The sequence below is a fragment of the Astatotilapia calliptera genome, chromosome 7 (genome assembly GCF_964374335.1).
Source record: "Astatotilapia calliptera chromosome 7, fAstCal68.1, whole genome shotgun sequence".
NCBI classification, from domain to species: domain Eukaryota; kingdom Metazoa; phylum Chordata; class Actinopteri; order Cichliformes; family Cichlidae; genus Astatotilapia; species Astatotilapia calliptera.
Genome location: NC_137428.1, coordinates 43,211,292 through 43,236,035, shown reverse-complemented (window position 1 = coordinate 43,236,035; position 24,744 = coordinate 43,211,292). Strand labels below are relative to the sequence as shown.

General features: G+C 40.6%; 1 protein-coding gene and 1 non-coding gene across 2 annotated transcripts in view; one reads left to right on the top strand and one right to left on the bottom strand.

Moving 5' to 3' along the window:
- The window catches only part of lrp5 (low density lipoprotein receptor-related protein 5), a 51,447-nt gene extending 45,103 nt beyond the window's left edge, over positions 1–6,344 (top strand). Inside the window, exons 21-29 of the mRNA XM_026174839.2 lie at positions 517–707; positions 1,542–1,751; positions 1,840–1,965; positions 2,422–2,658; positions 3,988–4,098; positions 4,197–4,436; positions 4,526–4,668; positions 4,748–4,845; positions 5,122–6,344. Coding sequence (XP_026030624.1) covers positions 517–707; positions 1,542–1,751; positions 1,840–1,965; positions 2,422–2,658; positions 3,988–4,098; positions 4,197–4,436; positions 4,526–4,668; positions 4,748–4,845; positions 5,122–5,443 — 1,678 coding nt within the window. The 3' untranslated portion in view covers positions 5,444–6,344. The remainder of the gene's footprint in view (positions 1–516; positions 708–1,541; positions 1,752–1,839; positions 1,966–2,421; positions 2,659–3,987; positions 4,099–4,196; positions 4,437–4,525; positions 4,669–4,747; positions 4,846–5,121) is intronic.
- Positions 6,345–8,327: 1,983 nt separating this feature from the next.
- Positions 8,328–8,399, bottom strand: trnap-ugg (transfer RNA proline (anticodon UGG)). The gene has a single exon. It is a non-coding gene; the product is annotated as a tRNA-Pro (tRNA).
- Between the last annotated feature and the right edge of the window lie 16,345 nt (positions 8,400–24,744).

The following is a 24,744-nucleotide window of genomic DNA, read 5'->3' as shown; positions in this document are numbered from 1 at the left end:
CTTGCATTTGTAACTCCGCGGTTCTGTTTACCAGCTTAGATAAATCACCTCTTTCTCACCTCCTGGCTATACAAAATGCCATGGGCAGAATTCTGCCACTTTTTACTAAGTCCACTCTTACATTTCCTTCCAACACAATGCTGCTCGCAGTCTTCAGTTGCAAGCTCAGAATCAATTGGCTTTTCCTCGTATGACAATGAAGAGTGAGGGAATAGAGCCTTTCAGTCTTTAGCACTTTGGAAGTTGGACGAGTTTCCAACTCCAAGTTTATTTAGCTTCCTCTGTACACTGCTTAAATTCATTTTAACTGTTTTAAATGATCAGTTTTCTTTTATTCTATTTTATTCTGTTTAACCTTGTTTTTATATCAGTATTAACTATTTTTATTACAATTTATTGTGATTATCCCTATTTTTTTTTATTTTGCTATATAGTGCTTTGAGACTTCAGGTCCGTCAAAGGTGCTTTATTAATAAACTTGAGTTGTACCCTGCTGACACATGTCCACTTCTACAGGTACATGTATTTCACCACAGTGCAGGAGCGCTCAGCTAAGATTGAAGGTGCCAGTTTGGATGGGACAGAGAGGGAGTCTTTGTTCACCACTGGTCTCATCAGACCAGTAGCTCTGGCACTCGACAATAAGCTGGGAAAACTATTCTGGGTTGATGCTGACCTTAAACGCATTGAGAGCAGTGACCTGACAGGTGAGTCACCATAAAAAGAAGTAATTTATATGAAAGAAATGTTTTCATACACATTTGGATAAAACAAAGAACAGTGCCAGAATATGACTCAAATATTGCCTCACAGTAAATATTGAAAATAAAATAGAAATATGAACAAATATGAAACAAGGAGAGATCATTTGGAAGTAGTGAACAAGATTTATTGAGATAGAGAAATTCATGTATTTGGCAATTAGACCCAGATGACCCATCATGGCAAAACAAAATCCCAGTGATGATCAGATTTAGGACAGGGCCCCTTGGAGTGTAGACGCTGGTGGTGGTGAAGATGAAGACTGAGGCTTGGATAGTGCGCTGGCTGAGGTGTCTGAGGTGCAGATGGGGATGCACGAAAAGTCAGAAAGGGAGAATGAGGGAGAGCACAGATTTAAACCATGCGCCATTGGCTCACACAAGGCGGGCGAGTAGAGTAATGTTGTCAGTATTGTGATTGACGGCGTGGGAATGCAGTAGTTGTGTTTACAACAGAAAAGCAGATGAACACCCAGGAAAGCAGGCAGATGAATGATTACAGATGTTCCTTATTGAACTTATGCATAGGCTTCATTTACATTGCCCAAATATATCACATAAGTGGTTATTACTCCAAGCTTACTGTTCCCATCCCTGAGGTTGTCCACCAGAGACACTGACACATTTAGTTTGGTGGCAATGAGTTGTCGTTAATCAATATTTTTATTTAGAGAAGTGAGGAAAAAACAACGTAGGGTTGTTGGATTTTACAAACTCTCAATTATCATCACCAGGAAAAACTATTTTCTTGTTCTTATTATATCATTGCATCTATCCCAGGAGCAAATCGCATTGTCCTACAGGACTCAAACATTCTCCAGCCTATGGGGCTGACAGTGCTGGGTGACCATCTGTACTGGATTGACCGTCAGCAGCAGATGATTGAAAGGGTGGACAAACTTACTGGAGATGGGCGCACACGCATACAGGGACGGATATCATACCTTACCTCCATCCACGCTGTGGAAGAGATCGACCCACAGGAGTTTGGTACAGATCTTTCCCACAGAACTATTAGCTATATTAGTGTGGCTTTATGGTTTGGCCTTTGTATCAATGGCTGTTTTTCTTTCTACAGCGTCCCACCCATGTTCTCGTGACAATGGGGGCTGTTCTCACATCTGCATTGCTAAGGGTGATGGAACACCTCGCTGCTCCTGTCCCATGCACCTGGTGTTGCTGCAGGACCTGCTGCACTGTGGAGGTGAGCAACACAGTAACAGCACTCAGGTGCCTTTTCATTTCTGGGTGGAGAATTCAGAGAAGCAGACATGTCCGACCTGCATATCTGATTGAGTTTCAGAAGTACAAGGACATTCAAGGCTTTTTCTTCTAAAACTCCAATTCAATAACTCTTTGTGTTTTAGTTATACTGTTGCACAACAGATTAATACAGGCAGCAGAGAGGAAGCAATGCTGGTTGTAATTACTCTAACAGTGACAGAGGTTATTTATAGGAATGTTTAAATGTCTAATGACACACTGTACATACACTGTATATACATTTGCATGCATGTTCACTCCTGTTGTTTAGGTTTTGTCCCTCTTAGTCTGAAGGGTCTAATCTAAAGTTCAGTGCTTCTCCCTTCCACAGATAATTGTGACTTGTCTCTCTGCTTCATTCTCTTCCTTATATGTTGTCTTCTCTGTTTTTTCTCAGAGCCGCCTACCTGCTCAACAGAGCAATTCACCTGCTCCACAGGGGAGATTGATTGCATTCCTATGGCCTGGCGTTGCGACGGCTTTCCAGAATGTGAAGATGGCAGTGATGAAGACAACTGTCCCATCTGTTCTACATACCAGTTCCGATGTGACAAAGGAGGCTGCATTGATGCTCAAAGACGCTGCAATGGTGAATTGGACTGTGCTGATCACTCTGATGAGCAGGACTGTGAAAGTAGGTTTACACGCTCAACTCAGGCACAGATGTTTGCAGCATTATGCATGGAAGTTTTGTGACTGATAAATTAGGTTTTACTTTCAGTGTTCTTTAGGATGCTTGATATTTCTACTAAACAAATAATAGCCTGAGTTTACCTATGAGTCATAGCACCAAATCAAAACAGCAGTTGCCTCGAAGCACTTTCTATTGTAAGATAAACCCTTACAGTTATGAAATGTATAAATACTCTTTATACGAAGTTTCTAAGTCATTTTTTCCTCATTAGGACCAGAATTGTCGTGGGGTTAAAAAATCATCCTCTCTACGTCCTCTAAAGCTCTATCAGTGTATATAGTTATAATGTTAAAGAACCCATAGGACTGTACTGACCAAATAGTGCACTTCTTTCTAAAAAGTTTCTGCTTTTCAAAAACTGTTTTATAAAAACGTCCTTTTTGATAGAGTATATAGTTAGGGCCTTACCTCCCTCTGCTGTCTTCTCTTTAACCTCACCCCCAACTGTTCACATCAGTTGGCTCTCCATGTGTGAGCCTGGTTGAGCTGGAGGTTTCTTCCTGTTAAGAGTTTTTCCTTACCATTCTTGCCAAGTGCGTGCTTGGAGCATTATTGGCTCCTCTTAATGCAGATTGTGTTTAAATTAAACTACAGGGAGAATAGAAGACTATTGCATTTACAGCCACAGAAGCCTGACCAACAAAAACAGCCAGTTACTAAAGTGACTCCTTGTAGTCTTGCATTGTTGTGTTTGGTCTAATGAGTAGCGCCAGCACCAAACAGCCATTTTTCACATTTTCATACAGGCTCACAACTGCCGCTTAAAGATGTCTGCAGTTTTTTAAACTGCTGAAATTTCAGTTGCATAGATAAAAACAATAAGTCAGCGACACTGTTCGTGTCTGTCTTGGAGCTCTCAGTGTGTTTATTTTCATCGATCTGATCATTCATAGAATATATAAAGAGCATCTTCCCTGGGTCTCCTTAGTCACAAAACCAACCCACCTACTTTTTGAAACGTCACCCTTCTTTTGTTGATTCTCCACTGCTATGGCTGGATTTGTCTGTTTGCAACAGAAATATTTGCAGAGGTTCCACGTATGTGTTCTGCTATCTTGTCCACCTCATATTTGTGTTGCATTCAGTAACAGTTCCCCCCATGCTCGGTCTAAACAAAGAAAATTTCCAATCACTGGCATATAATTTTCCATCGTTCTTCTTCCTGTTGCGTATAAAATGTACATAAATGCGACAGCTTTTGGTTTTATTGTTTTTTTAAACAAAAAAATGCCATTGAAACATCTTGCTACGTTTCCTCTTCTACTCCAGCTATCTGCCCTCCCAACCAGTTCCGCTGTGGTGACAATCAATGTATCACAAAGAAACAACAGTGTGACAATTACTCCGACTGTCCTGATGGATCAGATGAGCTCGCCTGCGGTAAAAACACAGATATTCAAACTGCAGAAACATGGCTGTATATTCTCTGGTAAACTTCCCGTCTTACACTGTATTCTTTTTTTCTTGTCCATGTTCAGAGCATGTGTCACCTCCCTCCAGTGGCATCCCTAGCACTGGGCCTAACACTATCGGCCCAGTTATTGCCATCATCCTGCTCGTCTTCATCATCGGGGGAGCTTATTTTGTCTGCCAGCGTGTGGTGTGTCGACGATACAAAGGCCCCAGTGGGACTTTTCCTCATGAGTACATCAGCGGGACACCCCATGTACCTCTCAACTTCATCACCCCCAGCGGTTCTCAGCATGGTACCTATCAAGGTAAGCTGGAGCACACAACAGCAGTGCTATGGTTACACTGCTACTTATCAGCACAGGTGTTAATAATACCTGTAAACTATTGTGTGCAGGTATCTCCTGTGGGAAGTCCATGATGAGTTCTGTCAGTCTGATGGGCAGCAGCAGCAGTGGAGCTCCTCTTTATGATAGAAATCATGTGACTGGAGCTTCATCCAGCAGCTCTTCATCTACAAAGGGAGCCTTCTATCCTCAGGTACACACACACACACAGTGCACAGGCTGTTTATGGTTTACTTTCCGGTTTACTTACAGATTTTTGTTCTGTTTTGTAGATCCTGAATCCTCCTCCCTCTCCAGCCACTGACCGCTCTCTCTACAACACAGAGATCTTCTACTCTTCCAACAGTCCATCTACCACCAGATCATATAGGTCATACAGTCTTATCATTGCCTATCTCCAAGCACACACATGCCAGAGATGCAAGTGTCTGTCATGTGTGTGTTTACCAGACACTTGCAAACTTTATGACACTGTAATTATTTTACTGGGCTTTGGACTTCCTCCTCAGCAGGAGACGTTCACATCTCCTGCTGTTGATTTTGCGATCTTTTTTTTTTTTTACTTTTTTCGGTTATTATGATGTAAACAAAGATTAATTGTATGTAAACTGCAATGAAAACTAAGTTTGTGTCATCTCTCCTTCAGACCCTATAACCCGGTCCGTGGCACCGTCCCACCTACCACTCCCTGCAGTACCGATGTTTGCGACAGCGACTACACTCCCCACCACCCGCCGGCTGGGCTGGGGCTGTCAGTGGGTCGCTGGAAGGGCTCTGGCCATGGCAGCCAAACCAAACACAAGTACTACATGGACCTCAACTCAGACTCTGACCCATACCCTCCACCCCCCACGCCCCGATCCCAGTACATGTCAGCTGAGGAAAGCTGCCCTCCATCCCCTTCTACAGAGCGTTCCTACTTCCACCTATGTCCCCCTCCTCCCTCTCCCTGCACTGACTCTTCATGACCCTCAACAGCCTGGGACCCCTGTGAGAAAGAAAGGGATGAAGTCAGCTAGCTACGAGAGCTTCATATCAGCTGATTAGGCTCAAGTGCCTTATTGGTCCTTTTATCATTCCAGTCATCCAGGAGTTCTCAGGGTGGCCATTGTCTAATCTTCCAAATGCCCTGCTTGAACATTCACTCTCATGGAACAGGTTGAAGGTTCAAGGCTGTCCCTGCCATGCCTCAGGGCATTCCCTCTTTAACTTTCATTCCATGGAATGAAGAAACCTTCCTGTGCTGGGCCGGTTTTGGGTTTCCATCAGTCCAAAAAGGATCCTGATTTCTCATGCTACTTCCTCTTCAGCATGCAGTGACCTCACCAATTGAGTGTGAAAACCACAGATCCAGTGCATCCAAAAGACCACCACCTCATCTCCCCCAATCTTCACAGATCTGTCTTGTCCTTCCTCACAGCATCTGTGTCAGCAGGACTGTATATACTGTAGTGTTAAAAATCACATGAACAAAACAAAAAAAACAAACAACAAATAATGGAAATGTTTTTCATACTTTATTCATAGTGGGTGATCCCCAGCTTGACAGAAAACAAAGGACAGTGGAGTGAGTGAGTGTGTGAATGAAGGATGAATGAATATACAGGAGCATACAGGCATGTGAAGGCTTGCTAGGTGAATTGGAAAAATCTGATGACTGATTTATAATATGAGTGGATGATCACAGAGGTCAAGTCTGCTTCTTTTCCCACATTGTGTTCCTCCATTCCAAACTTTCAATCCTCCATAGCTGAGCCCTGTGCCTTGTGAAGAAGTAGAGCCTTCTCCAGTCAACAAAGCGACTGCTAACAGTCTCTTCATTGAGTAAAGTCACCGCCTGCCTGCAAACACCAGACGAATGCCAACATGTAAAGCTATTGTAAATATGTGTAATGAAGTCAGTGATTGAGTTATGAGAAATTAATGCTTTTTGGTGTAACTAAGAACCTCTTCCATCACTTTTTCTGTATTCTCATCATCCTGTTTACCAAAAATATGTTTGCTGCTATTGTGTACATACGATATCAGTTACTATCATTACACAGAAAGGCCAAAATTGCCACTCTTATACTGACAGTAGATCGTGAAGCTACTTTACAGTTAATAGCAAATTATTCTTATAGCCATGTTTGTTCTTTGTACTTTGTATGTAGATCATTATGTATGTCTCTGTGTCAGTTGAAATGTTTGGTTTGAAGGAGTTATTTTTGGAAGGAGGTTAAAAGGTTGAAAACCTCCATGCTTCAGATGACTCTTCCCTGATCTCCCCACAAAGTCTTTTGCGGGTTTTCGTACAATGAACTCATCACTGCACAACCTGAGCTTGAAGGATGGTTTAGATGCTGTGAGTCTAACACACACAGTTTGAAGCATCCTGAGTAATCCCGAGCACCTCGAGGCAACTGTTGCTTTAATATGGAACTGTATAAATAAAATGTAATTAAATTGGATTAAATTAAACCAAAGGTAGCAGTTGCCTCAGGTTAGACAAACTTTCTGGCCTCTGAGCTTTGCCACATTTTGTAAGATAATAACTACTGGAGAGATTTTGAAGAAGTTGTCTATTAGTAGTCCACTGAGGATGAAATCTCGAGACTTTGCTGACCCATTAATCTTTGCTCGTTACATACAAGAAATTGATGTCGTAGTAACAGCTGGTGATCATGCTCCTAAAAGAATGAACAATTTTAAACTTACGAATGACCTGTTTTAATTTGGTTGTGTCCTGCTTCAAAGAAAGAATTTTCTCCAACGATATTTCATGTTGATCCAGGGGGCACAACTTTATTCACTCCCTATAGGAATATTTGGCACTGTTACCGTAAAGACTATAGATTGGCACAAGAATTAACCATTTTCAAGTTCAAAGACAGATAGTGGGTCAGAAAAGTGCTTCTTTTAGCAGTCATCAAGGTGAAAGTGTCCTTTGTTGCCCCTTTGTGCCTGGAAGAAGTTCACCTGTGTTAGATGAGTTAGAGGGAAGTGCAGTTTGGCAGCACTTTGTAAAGGTCAGGAATTGCATGGTCTTGGAGTAAGCTTTGTTCCTGTTGCCTGATTAAATTATCTCCAGTCAGGTGACATTACAGCTAAAATAGATTTCCAGCTTAGGTAGCTGAAGTTGGGTGCTTTTTTAGCAGCACAACACATTTATGTTGAGGGCTATAGGCCCTGCCTCAAACCACTGTGTCAGTAAAACCCTGTACTTGTTGTCTCTGCTAAGAATGCTTTGCGTAATTTACCCTTGTGACATTTTTTGTATCAAAAGCATTTTTATATAATAAAGGTTTTATTTTAAGGAAAGTTTTGTCTGAGGTTATTCAGTTCACTTCAGTTCAATTTTATTTATATAATCTACAACAGTCGCAGTTGCTTTATATGAGGTGAAGACCCTTCAGTTTTGGAGAGCATCCCAGCATTCAGATGCAGAAGGTGGGAAACAAGATCTTCTGTACAACAGGAAGGCAATGTGGCAGAACCAGAATCAGGGAGGGGAAACCATCTAAGGTTTGGTTAATGGAAAATACAAAACAGAAGCACACAGAAACTACATACAGTACAACAAATGCAAAGCCCATGTGGGCTTTTTTACCTCTGCATATCCTTTAAAGCTCTTTGGAGGTAGATACAGTCAGAGGAACCAGAACACTGTGTCTCTCTGAGCTGCTGAGGAGTTCAGCTATAACAAGGCAACCACTAAATCACATACGGTCACAATGCTTTAAAAGAAATCATGGAAAGAAATGTATAACTTGCTCTAACATGTAGATGTTAGAAAAGAAAAATCATGCAGTAATTGCTTCCAGTCACTGCTTTTCTGAAGAAACAAGGAAATGTACAAATAAAAAGAAAAGAGGGCTCGTCCGGGATTTGAACCCGGGACCTCTCGCACCCAAAGCGAGAATCATACCCCTAGACCAACGAGCCTCCGATTGTAGCGCCTGACCAGACGTATTCATAAGGCTGTTCGGCCTCGTGTGGCGAGTGCGACACCTATTGGTAGATATAGTAAATGAACTCGGTCCTTGGAGCTGTGTATGTTTTTATCTCTGCTCATTGATTTGTCCATCTAAACGTATTTAAATATTTTATATCACGCGAGGAACAAATGTTACATATAACTTGATATAATCTCTAAAATCATTTCTCAATTGCATCAGACATTTTCACGGCATACCATCATCCATCAATAATCTATCTATAATCTATAATATGTAGACCTTATGCTATATGTGAACATCAGGGTCCATGTGTTTTGTTGGACTGTGAACAACAGTCACCTAAAAGGAGAGAAAACGCTTTTCAAAACCTTTGCTGGAGATTACTTACTACAGAAAAAAATACAAATATCCAATTTATTCATTTTATTAACCTTTTCTGTTTCCTATAAACACCTTAATAACATTAACAATTGATCACGTTTAGTCGTCTTTACAAAATGCTCTGCTGCCCCCATGTGGGTAAAAGCAGAGCAAAACGAGTGCTGCTCCAAAGCCTTTATTAGTGACTTTTAAAGGGGTCAAATGAATCAATCTTAACAAGTATTTGATCCACTGCAAACACAATTTTAGCCTATACTTGTATATTCCCTGATAGCATAATGACCACATCTGAAACCTGAACATGTAGAGCAGAGGGAAAGTTTAAGTTAAGTTTAAGTTTAGATATTATTAGCATGCAGAATTTACAGATGAATATAATATTATATATATATATATATATATATATATATATATATATATATATATATATATATATATATATATATATATATATATAGAGAGAGAGAGAGAGAGAGAGAGAGAGAGTCAAAGTCAAAGTCAAGTCAACTTTATTGTCAATTCTGCCACATGTACAGGACATACAGAGAATAGAAACTTCGTTACTCTCAATTCCTAGATAAAATAGAAAATGAACATTTAAATATAAGAGTGATTAAAAATGCAAGTAAAATATTTTAAAGTAAAAAAAATTAAATAATATAATACAATTTTACATATAACAAGAAAGCTATACAATATACAATATAAGGGTAAATGACATTGAGTGCAAACCAGGCAGAGTAGTGCAAATAGGCAAATAGAGAGAGAGAGAGAGAGCGAGAGAGAGAGAGCAATGTAGTGTAATGTAGTTGGCTGCAGATATGATGGAACTTTGTTCTGTATATCATGTTGACTTCTGTTGACTGAGCTTCTTCCTGTACCACTGCTTGAAGGAAGTATCATCTAGAAACTGGGAGTACATTTTAAGACCACCACTGACACAGAGCAGTGCCCTGGGTCAACCTGCGATCCAGTATATCCGCTTCATCAAGAGTCTTCCTCATTTTATCTCTCTGGAAAATCTATGAAAAATCTCTCTTTAAGTATTCTTAGGGCCAGTGATGTTTCATCATATGAACCGATTTGAGCAGTGGTCATGTTTCAGTCATGTAGGCACTCTCGACACCTGGAACCTCTGGAAACTGCAACTCAGGAATGGCGTCACTGATTGATCCTGGATTCCTGGTTTATTGAGCTTTCTTTGTGTTTGACATTGCAGTGACGATGTGTTTAAAAAAAAAAGAAAGAAAAAAATAATAGGGGGAAATCCTTTGTTATATTCTACCAGAACGGAAGGGTATCTGAAATACCATATTCATGATAAAAACCTGTATTCATCTGACAGTAATAGTTTATAGAAGCTGTAGATTTAAAAAAAAAAAGAAAAAAGTTTTTATTCCAAACTTTTGAGGGTCTGCTAATGTTACAGCCCAGGTAATGTGCTGTGTTGTGCTGGGAATAAGTCTTGGAGCCGTAAATACAGGACTCTAAGAGAATGCATGTCAAAGTTTAAAAATACTAAGAGAGAAACAGCAAACTGGTCCAGTGAAGTTAGTCCAGCTGGTAGACAGGTGTTGAGGGCTGCACAGAGGCAGCAAGAGGTGGAGCCCAGCATTCAATCTTATATCATTTTTTTGTTTTTTCTCTCCCTTTATTCTCCCTGTGTTTGCCGCTCTGTAATTACACCAGCTGCTTGGGTTGGTTTTCTCTTTCTCTCTGTTTTCGCTCCCTCGCACCTGACATTATTTTAATGCTCGCTCTACTCTCTCCTCCTTTCACGCTCCCTTTTCCCTCCAAAAAGATGCTCAACCTGCCGAAATACCACACAGATTGCAAAATGTTTTGTGCTGACTTGTTGAATATATCAGTAAAAGGGGCCTCAAAAATCACAGAATAAACAAATCCACAGCTGAACTGTAATTTGATCCTTTCTGCAATGATAACGCGACCTGCACTTACTTTTATGTGGGACCAGTTGTTGTGGTATTTTTACATTATTTTAACCTAGGTTTCTCCAAGTTTTTGATTCTTTGACATCCAAAGGTTTTTTCTTCCTGTAAGAAATGACACATGTTAGCAAGTCATTATGTGTTTTAAAAACATGCACATTTTTATGTACAGTTCATCTGCCACAAAACACCTTCCCTTTCATGTGCCCCAGTTAAACCCAGGTTTTATTTTACCAAGCTGATAAACACCTTCATGATGATTCATTTTTGTAGTCAGAGTCAAAATGAATTATATGGCACATTTAAAACAACAACTGTTGACCAAGATGCTGTACATTTAAGATCATCCAAACAGATAATAATATAGACAATATGCCTGATATTATTTAGGAAAAGAAGCATAAAATGGGAAGATTTGAGTAAGAAATAAGACAAATAAAAGCAGTACAAACTCATTCTGATTTAAAAGCCAAAGAATAAAAGTGGGTTTTCAGATGGGTCTTGAAAGTGTCCAATGTTGGGGAGGTCCTGATGTGAAGGAGCAATTTGTCCCACAATTTAGAAGCAGTCACAGCAAAGGCCTGGTCTCCTCAGTGCTTTAATCTGGACCTTGCGGCAGCTAGGAGCATTAGATAATTAAATCTTAAAATCAATTTAAAAACTCACTGGCAGCCAGTGTAAGAATGTTAGTTTGGGAGATATGTGGTTTCGTTTGTGTGTGCCAGTTAGTAACCGTGCTGGAGCGTTTTGGACCAGCAGCAGTCGGCTAACTGATGACAGACTTACTATTCCAAAAGTCGAGATGAGATGAAATGAAGGGATGGATATCTCTCTCAAAGTCTCTGAAACAGAGGAATGGCTTCACCTTTGCAAGTAGCTGGAGATGAAAGGAACTGGTGTTGATTCAATAAATTTGACTTCTATAGCACATATAAAATTGAGGTGATTCACACTAAAGTAAAATAGAATAAAAAGGTTCCTAAAACATTTTAGGAACATTTTAGGAACCCAACTTCCTACATACATTCACAATGTTTACATGAACTAACCCAACAGCAACCAATAGAAAAATCAGCAGTTTCCATAAGCTTACAGAAAAGACAGAAAAGACATGTCTTCAGCTTAGTTTTAAAAACTGTTACAGTTGATGTTTGCCTGAGGTCACTTGAACAGTGCCACAGTATAAAGTATACTTTATACTATACTAGGCTGCTAACACTGGAGTAATGTGATGGCAGATGGTCTGATTCTTATTTTCTTCATTCACACAAGTACTTTCTTATATGCTTTTGTGCTTTCTATCCATCACACATGCATCCAATGGATGCATTGGACAGCAGTATCATATCCATGGATATTTGGCATGCAAACTGGAGCAGCCAGTTCACCTCTGAATCTACTGGTCCACTCCACCCCTGCAGATGAGCCACAAACCACGCCCACAGTGGACTCCTCCTTTTTTTGTTGCACGATTTGTTTTTTATACTTTATCATAGATTTCTGTGATTAATAATTCAGAAAAGCTTTTAAATGATAAAGGTTTTAATGATTATTAAAAAGGTCTTTGACAAATGCTTTTAGAACTACATAAATATTATTATGATTGTTATCCCCAAAGGTTGTTAAATACCAGCATCTTCTCTGGAACCCTTGAACCAGTCACCCTAAATAACCTTTGACCACTTTTCATTTTATGGCCAATCATCATCTTAAGTGATTTGTGAATCCTTTACAGTTATTCAAATGGGATAGGAGGCCTAGAAAGATCAAATGGACAAAGCAATAATCATAAAAACAGGTGGGCAGATACCACAGGACAGATCTCTATTCAGATAGAAAACAGGAAAGATTTCACCATTTCATCCCACAGTCAGTTATCCTGTTTTATTAAATGGATCTAATGCCTACATGATGCAGACAGAGTAGGAGCAAGCCACTACCCACTACTAGGGCTGGGTATCGTCACTGATTTCTAGAATCGATTCAATTCCGATTCACAAGGTCCCAAATCGATTCGATCCACGATTCGATTTAATTCGATTCGATTCGGGAGAGAGGGGGAGGGAGAGAGGGAGAGAGAAAGAGCTGCGCATTGCAATGGAAGCAAAACAGTAAAAGAGTGAATTCATGACGATGTTTATGTGAAGCGTTTGGATCTTCTTTTGCTGCTGATTCGGTCAATATTGTTTGGAGAGAGATCAAACTAACAGCTTTAGAATCAGCGCATAAAGGGCGTGAACACAAAGCGCGGACCCGGATCAGCGAGCTGTCGGCTTTCAGCCCCGACTGTGAGAAAGGCGACATCTAACTGATTCTGATCCGCGGGTCGCGCTGTGTGTTTAAGTCTATGTGCAGAATCCCTGTACCTGCTCTCATTTACTGTTTGGTGGTTCTTGAAATTTTGTGAGATGTCACCAGAGATTCTGGCATTTCGGACAAAATAAATTTATATTAAAAAATCGATTCAGGATTTTAATGAATCGATTTTACGTTATCCAAGCCAGAATCGATTTTAATCGATGAATCGATTATAAAAACCCACCCCTACCCACTACCTCCAATGTATTTGTGTAGCACCATGTCTTGGTGTTTCTATTAGCAGCTGGTTTGATATTAAAAGAGTTTTTAAAAGAACATTTCAAAGCTAAATTGATGGTGGTGTTCTGGGGCCACTAGGAGCACCAGAACAAGTTACTATGCCTAATAATATTGACAACATATACTGACATCTGATTTTAATTCAGCTTTAGTCTCAGCCAGTTTTTAATGAAAACCTACTTAAAAGATGTATTTAAGGTCAGGAACCATGTACAGTCATAATCTAAGGGAATTTCTTGAAAACGTTTCACTTTTCATCCAAGAAGCTTCTTAACTTCAACCCCTTCTGTTCAATGTTTTTCAAGTCTCACACTGGTTTTACCGCAAAACTCAAGTGGCAATGACCCAAACACCTTGACTCATGTGATTAGGCACATAACTAGTTAAATGCCTGGGACTCTCCACCATTTGGTGTTAGAACTGAAGAAGTCTCTTGGATGAGAGGTGAAATGTCGTCAAGAAATTTAAAGAAATCTAGTTGCTTTCTTTTCAAGCTCCTTAGACTACCATGACCTGGATGGCTGAGAACCTACACAGACATGTACAGTCATAGTTGAGACAAAAGCTCTTTAGTGGATCCAATAGCTGATACCACACAACTGAAGACTTATTTCTTAGGATCTTTCACATACATTTATTGTTGAACAAAAAATGCTCTAAGCCAGGAAATTAGTCCAAATTCCAAAGATGGTATGCCACCGCACGTGCATAAATGATCCTACCCATTGCACACACCAGGGTGGTTGTAGCTCAGGAGGTATAAAACGACAATTGTGCCAATATGTGCGATGTGCGATATATATATATATATGTGTGTGTGTAGCATAAATGTACACAGGCTGACTGACGTGAAGGATTTTCTTACACTAACTTGATGTTGTTTTCAGGCTTTTTAAGTTGGTAAAGATTTGCTTGATAGTTGTCTTTACAGACAATGACCTTCATTTGGGATATAATCCTGCAAAAATCCTTGTGCCTTCTGTTTATAACGCTAATCCAAGGATATTACTATCACATTATTCTTGCAACACTGATTAAGTATTCAAAATTAAAAAGAGCTGTAACTCTTCTATTACAGTATGTATGAAATGGACCCACCCCTGGGTCCACTGCATGTGTATACACACTCTATATGCATATATGTCTACTTCAACTTCAGTAATCACTTCTTCCAAACCACCAGTGTCTCTCTTAGACACCATTCCGATAAAACTGCTCAAAGAAGTCCTATGATTGATTAATGCTGCAATCTGATCAATGTATCTATTATTGGGATACATACCACAAATGTTTAAGGTGGCAGCAATTAGGCCTCTATTTAAAAATCCATCTCTTGACCCACCTGTTTTCGCTAAATATAGGCCTCTATCGCTAACCGTCCTTTTTTCCTTTTAGAAAGGAGAGTACAGTACAGAAACAGCATTGATCTTCTTATGGCCTTTGACAGTTGACTCATATCTGTGTTTGTTTTGGCTGCTCTTCATTGGTTCCCAGTTAAATCCAGAATTTGAATTTAAAATCCTGCTCCTCATGTACAAAGTCTTGAATAATCAGGCCCCATCTTATCTTAAAGACCTCATAGTACTTTATCGGCCCACTAGAGCACTCCTCTCTCAGACTGCGGGCTTACTCGTGGTTCCCAGAGTATTTAAAAGTAGACTGGGAGGGAGAGCTTCAGCTTTCAGGCCCTTCTTCTGTAGAATCACCTGCAGCTTAACTTTCCTTTTTGACAAAACATATAGTTAGGACTGAATCAGGTGACCCTGAATTCTCCCTTTGTTATGCTGCAATAGGTCTAGGCTGCTGGGAGCTTCCCGTAATGTACTGTGTAGAGTTTCTTCTTCATTCACTTCTTTTCACTCACTCTCTGTTCATACACCTCTCTCCATTTAATCATTAGTTTTTATTCATCTCTGGCTCTCTTCCAAAGCATGCCTTTGTACTGTCTTTGTCCTCTCAACCCAAGCCAGTCTTATTCAAGATACTTTAGTTATTTTTAGTTATTTTAGTTATTCTTAGATATTTTTCTCTATGTAGTAATGTTCAGTTACTACATGGAGAACATTTCACACTGATTGCAGTGCACTATTAAAATATTATTAAGAGATTATTCTATAGTTATGTCATTACAGACTGTTATGTTGTGATTATGCGACAGTGCATATGTTTTCTACCCATAATCCTTTAATAGACAGGATATCCTTATAGGATTAGAATTAAACAGCATATCGTTCATTGCCTGCTCATGCGCCCTCTCTCTCTCTCTCTCCCTCTCTCACACACACACACACACACACACACACACACACACACACACACACACACACACACACACACACACACACACACACACACAATAACTGGCATTAAGCATGGCCTCATTTTCCCAACTACTGGTTCAATAAGGAGATGGCTGGTCCATCTTGCCCCACTTTTTGAACAATAGACACACCAGGGGTCACATAGACTCAAGGCTGTGGGAAAGGAGAATACAGAGAATGTGTGAAGGACAGAAGGATAGCGGAATTGGGCTGGGAGACAGAAAATGAGCAGAGTCGGGGGTGAATGTAGGGGCTCAGAGAAAAAATAAATAATGGCTATCAGGACAACATCATTTTTCTAATATTTTAGTGATTATTTCTCTAATTAAATCATTGGAACTGTCTTTCTGTCTGACACAGCAATGTATCCCATCTTATCTCTAGATATTTACACTTTGCAAGTATGACCAAATGATCACACAATATTGCAAGGACAGTGGCAATTTATTTACAATGTCTACAATTCCTTGTGGAGCGCACCAACAACCTTGTTGGTGCTTAGCTCTCCACTCTCTGGTCCCAGCTGCCCTGCCAGCCTCCTTGGCACTGCCCCCTTGAACTCACTGCACCACCCCTTCTCTGAAGCAGAGTCGCAGACCACACCCCGCCACATACCCCCATCACCCTAACTTAAGCTGGAGAGCCATCCGGCTGACCTTACACCCCCTGCTCCCTATTCCACACACACCCCTCCCACCTCCACAGCCACGGCAATCTATGCCCCTGGCCTACGGACTACCTTGAACTTAAATGGGTGGCTCTAGATGCCACCGGGTGATCCCAGTGCATCCTTCATGCAGTTGACTCATCACAGCTGGACATAATTCAATTAAATTCATTTTTATTTATACAAAGCCAAATCACAACAACAGTCTTCTTATCTCCTTATTGAAAGGTAGACCATACAATAATACATAAAGAAAAGAACCCAACAATTAAAATTGGTTTCTAGAGACAGATACCCTCTCTACTTTTAAGATTAGGCTGAAGACATTCCTTTGTCACAAAGCTTATAATTAGGGCTATATACACATGAGGATCAGGTGACCTTCAATCCTTCCTTAGTTATGCTTCAGTATACTTGGGTTTCTGGGGGCTTCCCATGATGCACTGAGTGTTTCTCCTTCTCTCACCCCTTCACTCACTGTATATAAACACACAGTGAGTGAAGGGGAATTTAATTATGAGTTATTATTCATCTCTGGCTTTCTTCCACAACATGCCTTTTGTCTTGTCTCCCTCCCCTCACCCCCCAACTGGCCGCAGCAGATGGCCGCCCCTCCCTGAGCCTGGTTCTGCTGGAGGTTTCTTCCTGTTAAAAGGCAGTTTTCCCTTCCCACTGTTGCCAAAGTGCTTGCTCATAGGTGGTCGTCTGATAGTTGGGTTGCAATATAACTTACATATATAACATTATATAACTAACTTACAATATAAAGCACCTCAAGGTGACTGTTGTTGTGATTTGGCGCTGTTTAAATAAATTGAAATTGATTTAAAATTGAAATGAGCAAAACAACTCATAAATCTGTGTGTGTGTGTGTGTGTGTGTGTGTGTGTGTGTGTGTGTGTGTGTGTGTGTGTGTGTGTGTGTGTGTACACTTGTATACGATGTGTGTGTCATGGCCTGGGGGATCAGCAAGACGCTGATCGGCCATTTCCGCCTTTTTCTCTCTCTCTTGCTCTCTCTCTCCTCCTCTCTGTTGCTGGGGCAGAACTCATTGTGGGCTCACACCCTCGGCCCACGCCCACTGAAGGGGAACACACCTGATGCCCATCAAGGCAAACGGCGTTTAAGCCAGGAGGAGTCTGCTGGTTTTCGCTGGATAGTTGTCTACTACGCGTCAGTGAGAGTCAAGCTACAGCTCAAGCTAAGTCAAGTGTCTATTGTGAACGTTGTAACTCATTCTTGTTTCCTCGCCTACATACAGACCTCCTGGATAACCTTCCCTGTGTGAATCTTTGTGTCAAGTGTGGAGAAAGGAACTGCGGTCGTGAGTGTGGAGAGTTGGAGAACGAGTGATTCCCCCCTTTGGATTTCCCTGGAGCCCCGTTCCCCACATTGTTGTATATAGCACTGCCCTGCACTTCCTGTATATACATCGGGTAAACTCTGTAAATAAATTCTTGTGTTCAACTGATTCTGGAGTCCTGCGCTTGAGTCCCCCACGTTGAACCGTAACTGTGTGTGTGTGTGTGTGTGTGTGTGTGTGTGTGTGTGTGTGTGTGTGTGTGTGTGTGTGTACACTTGGATACGTTGTCAATGGACAACGGCTCAGAGTTAAGATTATAATTAAGTTTGTATGCATGTGTCATGATCTGTCTCATGTGTCATGCACAGATTGTGTTGGAGAGAAGAGTCAAATGCAGATGTGTAGAGACAAGATTGGACTTAACAAAAAGCCAGCCGTTTATTTAGGCTGGGTGAAAAACCAAACTAGGCAAAGGGAGACTTAGACTTTACTGAACTATGCAAAACAAAATCTTCAGAATATAGAACATTAAACCTGGAACAAGGACAAGACACATGGAGGGAGGTGAACTGACATTCCTGTGAAGGAAAAAGGGAACTGATACAGTATATATACTAGAGATGGACCGATCCGATATTACGTATCGGTCCGATACTGACCCAAATTACTGGATCGGATATCGGCGAGAAATAAAAAATGTAATCCGATCCATTAAATATCAAAAAAGCACCTCACAAAACTTGCTACAAGGCGTAACTCGGCTCATAACCGTAGCACTTGCAGCAGTATGCATCACGTGATAGAGCGGCTGTGTGTATTTGTAGCCTCGCTACCAAACCAGCATTTCATCTCCAAGGAAGTTTTCCCAGAGAGAAGTAAAGCAAGTGTGTAAGTTCATCTCTGAATGCCTGTAAAGCATTCCCACGTTAAATCGGAGCAACTGCCTCTCTTTCTCTCTCTCTCTTGCTGCTACTTCAATTGTCAAACTGCTTAATGATCAGCTGATCGGCTTTTCTGTCGTGAGTCCGTCTCTCTTCTTTGTTTTTTGCCCACTTCTCACCAGAAAGAGGAAACCAGCGGCTGAACAACAGCAGCACGTTTAAGCTTGTTAATCTGTTGTTAGGATATATTTAATATTACTTTCTACACCAGGATCCTTTTCTACATAGGTGACGGCTGGTAACTGTGCAGGGGCGGATCTAGCAAAGTTTAGCCAGGGGGGCCGATAGGGCATGAACAGGGAAAAGGGGGCACAAAGACATACTTTTCTTTCTTATTCTCATTTAAAATGTCGAGCTTTTAATAAATAATTATCTGACTCTTACACCCAAAGTTTTAATCTGATGTAAAATGTATAGAAGTCCATTACTGTATATAGTAACTGTTAAGTCTAATATACCCTAAGCTATAGTACTTTTTCCTTTGGGAAAGTACCATCTGTGAATTCTGCAATTCTGTTGAAGAAAGATGTTGAATCTATTTAATTATTCTTGAAAAATAATTTATTTCTGTGCATTTCCCCCCCTGCATCAAATTAAATTTGATTACATCAATTAAGCATCATGAGGTGGAGGGTGGGGGGTGGTTTCCTATTTTGTTTTGCTGGGAGTTTGCAACCCTATTAGTTAGCAGAAATATTAAGCAACCTAAGTACTCTTTAAAATACCAGAATACGGAGGATGGAGTAGGTTTAAGTTTATTAAACCGAAACTGCCCTGTACCTGTGCATGTGCAATGACAATAAAGTTGAATTCTATTCTAATTCTATTAGATTGATCAGTGTTGCTGAACTATGAAATATTTTGGGCGCAGTGTATTTTTTACATACAGGTATAACAGAATACCTTTAGTGTTGTTATTTATTTAAACTTGAATATAAACTTATACAAAATGTAGCAAGATATTTAAAAAACGTTTTATTGATTAAAAAACACTATATCGGATTCATATCGGTATCGGCAGATATCCAAATTTATGATATCGGTATCGGTATCGGACATTAAAAAGTGGTATCGTGCCATCTCTAATATATACACATGAGGATTATTTTGGAAAGTGGAGACACATGGCAACACAGGAGGGACAAATCAGGCATAACAATACAGGGGAAGCGAAACCGCACACAATGCACAAGAGACAAGGGATTGTCAAAATGAAACAGGAAGTAGCACGCACACCAAGCCTCAGACAAGGGCTGTATCCCAATTCAGGGTCTGCAGCCTTAAAATACGCAGCCTCAACGGTCCTCAAGGGCCGCGTACTCAAAGACCGCTAAGGCCGGAAGCGTGAGGCTTGTGAAATGGGACGGTCTGGCCTCCGTCGCGCTGCCCAGGTTGCCTAGCAACCATGATAGCTGGAAACGTGTGGTTGACAGAAATGAAGGAGAACATATTTTGTTCGTTTGTTTGTTTCTACATGAGCTTTGTGTGATTTAATAAGTATCTGAGGCTGAGACCACAGGACTGTAAAACATGATTGTTGGGCTTCATATCTGTACTGAACAGTCATTTAAGATTAGCTAGTAAATAACAAATAGTTAATGTTGTTCATGAGACTAAAGTCAGTGTAAATATGATATGGCCAATATTATAGTTATTATATTAATCATTATTAGCTATTACAGCAGTGAGTTTGAACTCTCAAATCAAATCACTTCTATTGTACCTGCACATCACATGTGCAGGTACACTGGTACAGCACATGTGAGTGAACTCTGTTTCAAATACTGAGCTTCAGTACAGATTCAAGTTGCAGCTATTTATATGTCCTATCACCTTAAATCTTCACTCAAAGACAAGTATTTTTGACAGTGCATATATAGATGTATCATATATAAGAGACAAATGTTGTTCCTTCAGTATGTTGGCATTATTACATTTGGCTCAATGCTTACATATATGTGTAAAAGTCAAATGTACGAGCTGTGATAACTGTTTCTGATAAAATGAAGAGTAGACTGATATATGAAACATTCCTTTATTGGGTGAGAAAATCAGACCATGTCATAACTGCTTTAAGTCATACAGAATAGATATCAGAGCCTTAAACAGGCTGACGTCTGCTAAATGGGTCAAACTGGGCAGAAAGTATACAAACACATAACATCCTTATAGAATATGGTGTAACACTATAGATCAACTTACCTCAGAATATATAAAGCATATAAACAATTACAGCAATATGATGCAACAAACACAGCAGTGCTACTAATCCAAAATACTCAAAGCTTCATAGAACTGAAACAAACATTTATTTTTAGCTCCATTCTGCTGCTGATACATACTTTAGGTTTCTGAATATTAAACTTGTTGCTGCCTTTCATAGTGTGTAACTTGAAGGCCCTGAGTACTTTCTCCCACACTGAAAACACTGGAATGATCAAATTATTTGAGCATTACCTAATAAGACTGATTCAGGACAGACAATTAGTTATTTTAAACTTTCCTAGCAGTCCTTCACAAACAGGGAACAGTCTGTCTATTCTCTCCATCTGTCAGCTGCTGCTGGCTCTTCCTCCTCCTCTTCCTCACACACTGCTGAGTTTGTCCTGGTGGATCATCAGGGGTGCAAAGCCTCACAGATGATGTGCAGCAGTGGGTCCCTCAGTCTGTCCTCACTCTGGACACTTGCAGTTGTCACACATGGAAATCAAATGTGTGATAAGCTACAGGATTCAAACACAAGTGTAACTTATAAATACATGTTCATACTTTTATTACACAATCAGAGAGAAAGAAACAGAGAGTGCAGGACAGACAGACAGGTGTCTCAGGTGTACACACTGCTACAAACAGGAGGATTTAGTGTTTGTTTTATTACGAGTGCTAAACAAGAAGAGTTCCCAGATGGTACAGTGGACACATGTGTGACTGCTGTGATTAAAGCATCTTTCTTTCAGCTTGTCGAGTGAACCGTCAGCTCGTTCAAACACACGTTAAAGTCCGTTTGGCTCGACACCACCAAACAGAGGCAGCAATATAACATAGCTAACATTAACAGTGCCGTGAATCCTGCTTGTGCCGCGATGTTCAGGACTGCAAACCGAGCAGCATCACTGACTTTCAGCTTGTTGTGTTTGTGGATATATGACTGACTTTGATTATCCATGAAATCATCACATTCTCTGTAAGATTAAGGTCGACTATTGTATTATTATATTTTAAAGGCTTTAAAAGCAAGTAAAAGCTGAACGTACAAACATCGCTAATGGCAAATAACTTCGCCGACATGTGGCCAACAGTAATGTTTTAATGTTCCTCATTATTAAACATTTGCACATAAATAAGTGACATAATATTCAGTACTTACTCTTCGGCTGCTCCGCTTCTCCCATCTGCGGCAGAATTATCCACACCGACTGTCGCGCTATGAATTGTGGGATATATGGGACCACGAAGTCTACACTGCCACAGCCTTAAAATTCAGGGAAATGAAGGACGCATTTGAGGGCCGCATTTTGAGCAGCCTTTGAATTGGGACAGCCTTCGGTGCGCCACTGTGACGTAATCGGCCTTAAAATGCGGCCTTTAAGGCTGCACACACACAGCCACATGAAGGCTTGACACTAAGATAAACAAACATGGAAACACATGACAGCCTGGGGTATACAAAGGATGAAAATGGAAAGAAGACATGGAGACAGAGCACAGAGACATGAAAGGGATGAGAGAGAGAGAGACATGAGGGTGAGAGACATGACTGGGATAAGAGAGAGAGAGGGAGAGAGACATGACAGACCTGAGGGGATACCAAGGAACAAAACATAGAGACCAGACCAAGGGAACAGGAGCATAAACTGATAACCCTAAAGTAACTTAAAACTAAACTTGAGACCTCTAATAATATTGCAGGGAAATTACCAGGGATTACCAAACTCTACAATTTCTATTTGTAGAGTTTTAGTCACAAGAACTAAAACAAGAAAGCCCAGTATAATAAAATCCAGAAAATAGGTTCACTTCTCCAAATCAAAAAGGAATTTAACAAGATTCAAAAGGTTTGAAACACAGAACACTGGGTCAACAACCTGTGGATACAAATGTAGTTACATTTCAAAGAGAAGGTAATCACAATAGCAAATGGTTTAATGATAGCATTTTAGTAAATGTGATTGCTTTTTAGCCCTCTTCATTTTAGCTGCAAGCTGTCAAATTTAGCTCACTGATCAGTAGAAGTATTAACAAAAGTCAGCTTTCTTCTTTCTTTCTCCCATCTCTCCTGTTCCTTTTCTGCAACACAGTCTTGCAATCCTAGGTAGAATACAAGTGAAACCATGCAGCCCATCCAGCTCCAGCATTTGAGTTTTTTCATATTCACTGCCATTCTTTTTCTCAGCCCATTACCACACGGTTCAAGCCAAGCTATGTTGTCTCTTTGTTTCCCCTACGCTTGGATTGATCTGACATGGCCCCGTCTACAGCAGCATAATGGCCATCAAGATACATAGGAACTCAGTACAATCCTACTGGCTTAAACAATAGCAGCAACAATACCAACACATAATGACAATTCAAGCCAGACAGCTTTCACTGAACAATGGTGTAAGTTGCAGTGTGCTGTATGCCTCAGTGTGTGTGTGTTTTAGTAGATTTAAGCCCAGCAGGTTGTCCAGAGACCCTCGCTTCTTAGTGGTTCACTAAATTCTCTATATTGTTTAATTACATCCCATCTCCTAATCACCTCGACAGCCAAATGCATACACACACACACACACACACACACACACACACACACACACACACACACACACACACACACACACACACACACACACACACACACACATGGTTACCCAGAACTCTGGTTACCCAGAACTCATTGTACAGCTGGCTATAGTTTGGCAGTGTACACAAAATGTGGACTAAATACAAAAGGAAAAGAATTCCCTACTCGCTCTGTATTCTTCAGTCTCAGGTTCTCTATAAAAGGCCTGGGAGCTTGAGGGTAATGCACAGTATTTTGCTGTTCCTAGGACTGCACACTTCTCAACAGTGATCTTGGATGTTGCACCTGGGAATTGATGGAGCCACATCCCAGTTTGGAGGTGACTGCCCCATGCAGTCAGATTACCATGGGGACCACTGTTGCCTACACCCTTCACATCTTCTTGAGCTCCTTTCTCAGTCATTGGGTTTTCTCCATCTTCTCATGTTCCTTTTATCTGGTGTTACTATAAATTGGTATGCCTACATCTATTACTACGACCATCTTCTTCTATTTGTCCACCACTACTATGTCCAGTTAGTTAGCCATCACCAGTTTGTCCTACATTATCTGGAAGTTCCACGGGATCTTTGCTCGGTCCAGAGTCTCAGTTTGGCAGCTGCCAGGGCATGGTACATGTCTGACTGTGTTGTGCCAAGTGTAAAGTTTGGTGATTATGGTGTGGGGCTGTTTTTCAGGAGTTGAAAGGAATTCTTAATATTTCATTACTCCAACACATTACTCCAACAGAAAAGGCTAGAATTCCTCAAAATCATAAAAATAAACAAGCAAAATATTAAATTAAGGGTTGGGGACACCAGACACTGGTCTTCATTTTATTATAAATGGTGTCAAAGGCTTTTTCTGTTAGAAGGATCCTGTGAACATCAATTAAAAATTCCAGGTTTTTTTCCTTCCCATTTAGTCTCGATTTGAATCTGTGTGTGTGTAGCAGTAACGATGGACCCAACCGCATACTTCACTCTTTCAACACTTCTTTATTCGGCTGTCACTTCTTACACACGGCCGCAGCTTTTCAGCTGTATCCTACACTTAACAACCCCCAGGTCCCGGCACAGTCCTTTGAACTGGGGAGATGTGATGAGCTGATGGAGCTCCGATGCGTCTCATCCACCTCTGCAACCACGCCAAAGCCACATCTCGCCACAGTGTGTATATGTGTGTGTCGTAGGGTGTGCCTAACAGGCCACATGCTTTTAGTGTTTCCTTTAATCTTTTGTCTTTCACTTACCTTGTCTCTTTGTGTTCACAGTTCTGTCTAACCACTCATGCTGTCAAGAAACTGCAGCCTGGTGCTGAAAATCTCACCTCATCCATCTTGCTCCACCGTCAATATTTGGGTATCTTTGCCTCACCTGCCCGCCTTCTGTCTTCTCTAGAAAACTCAC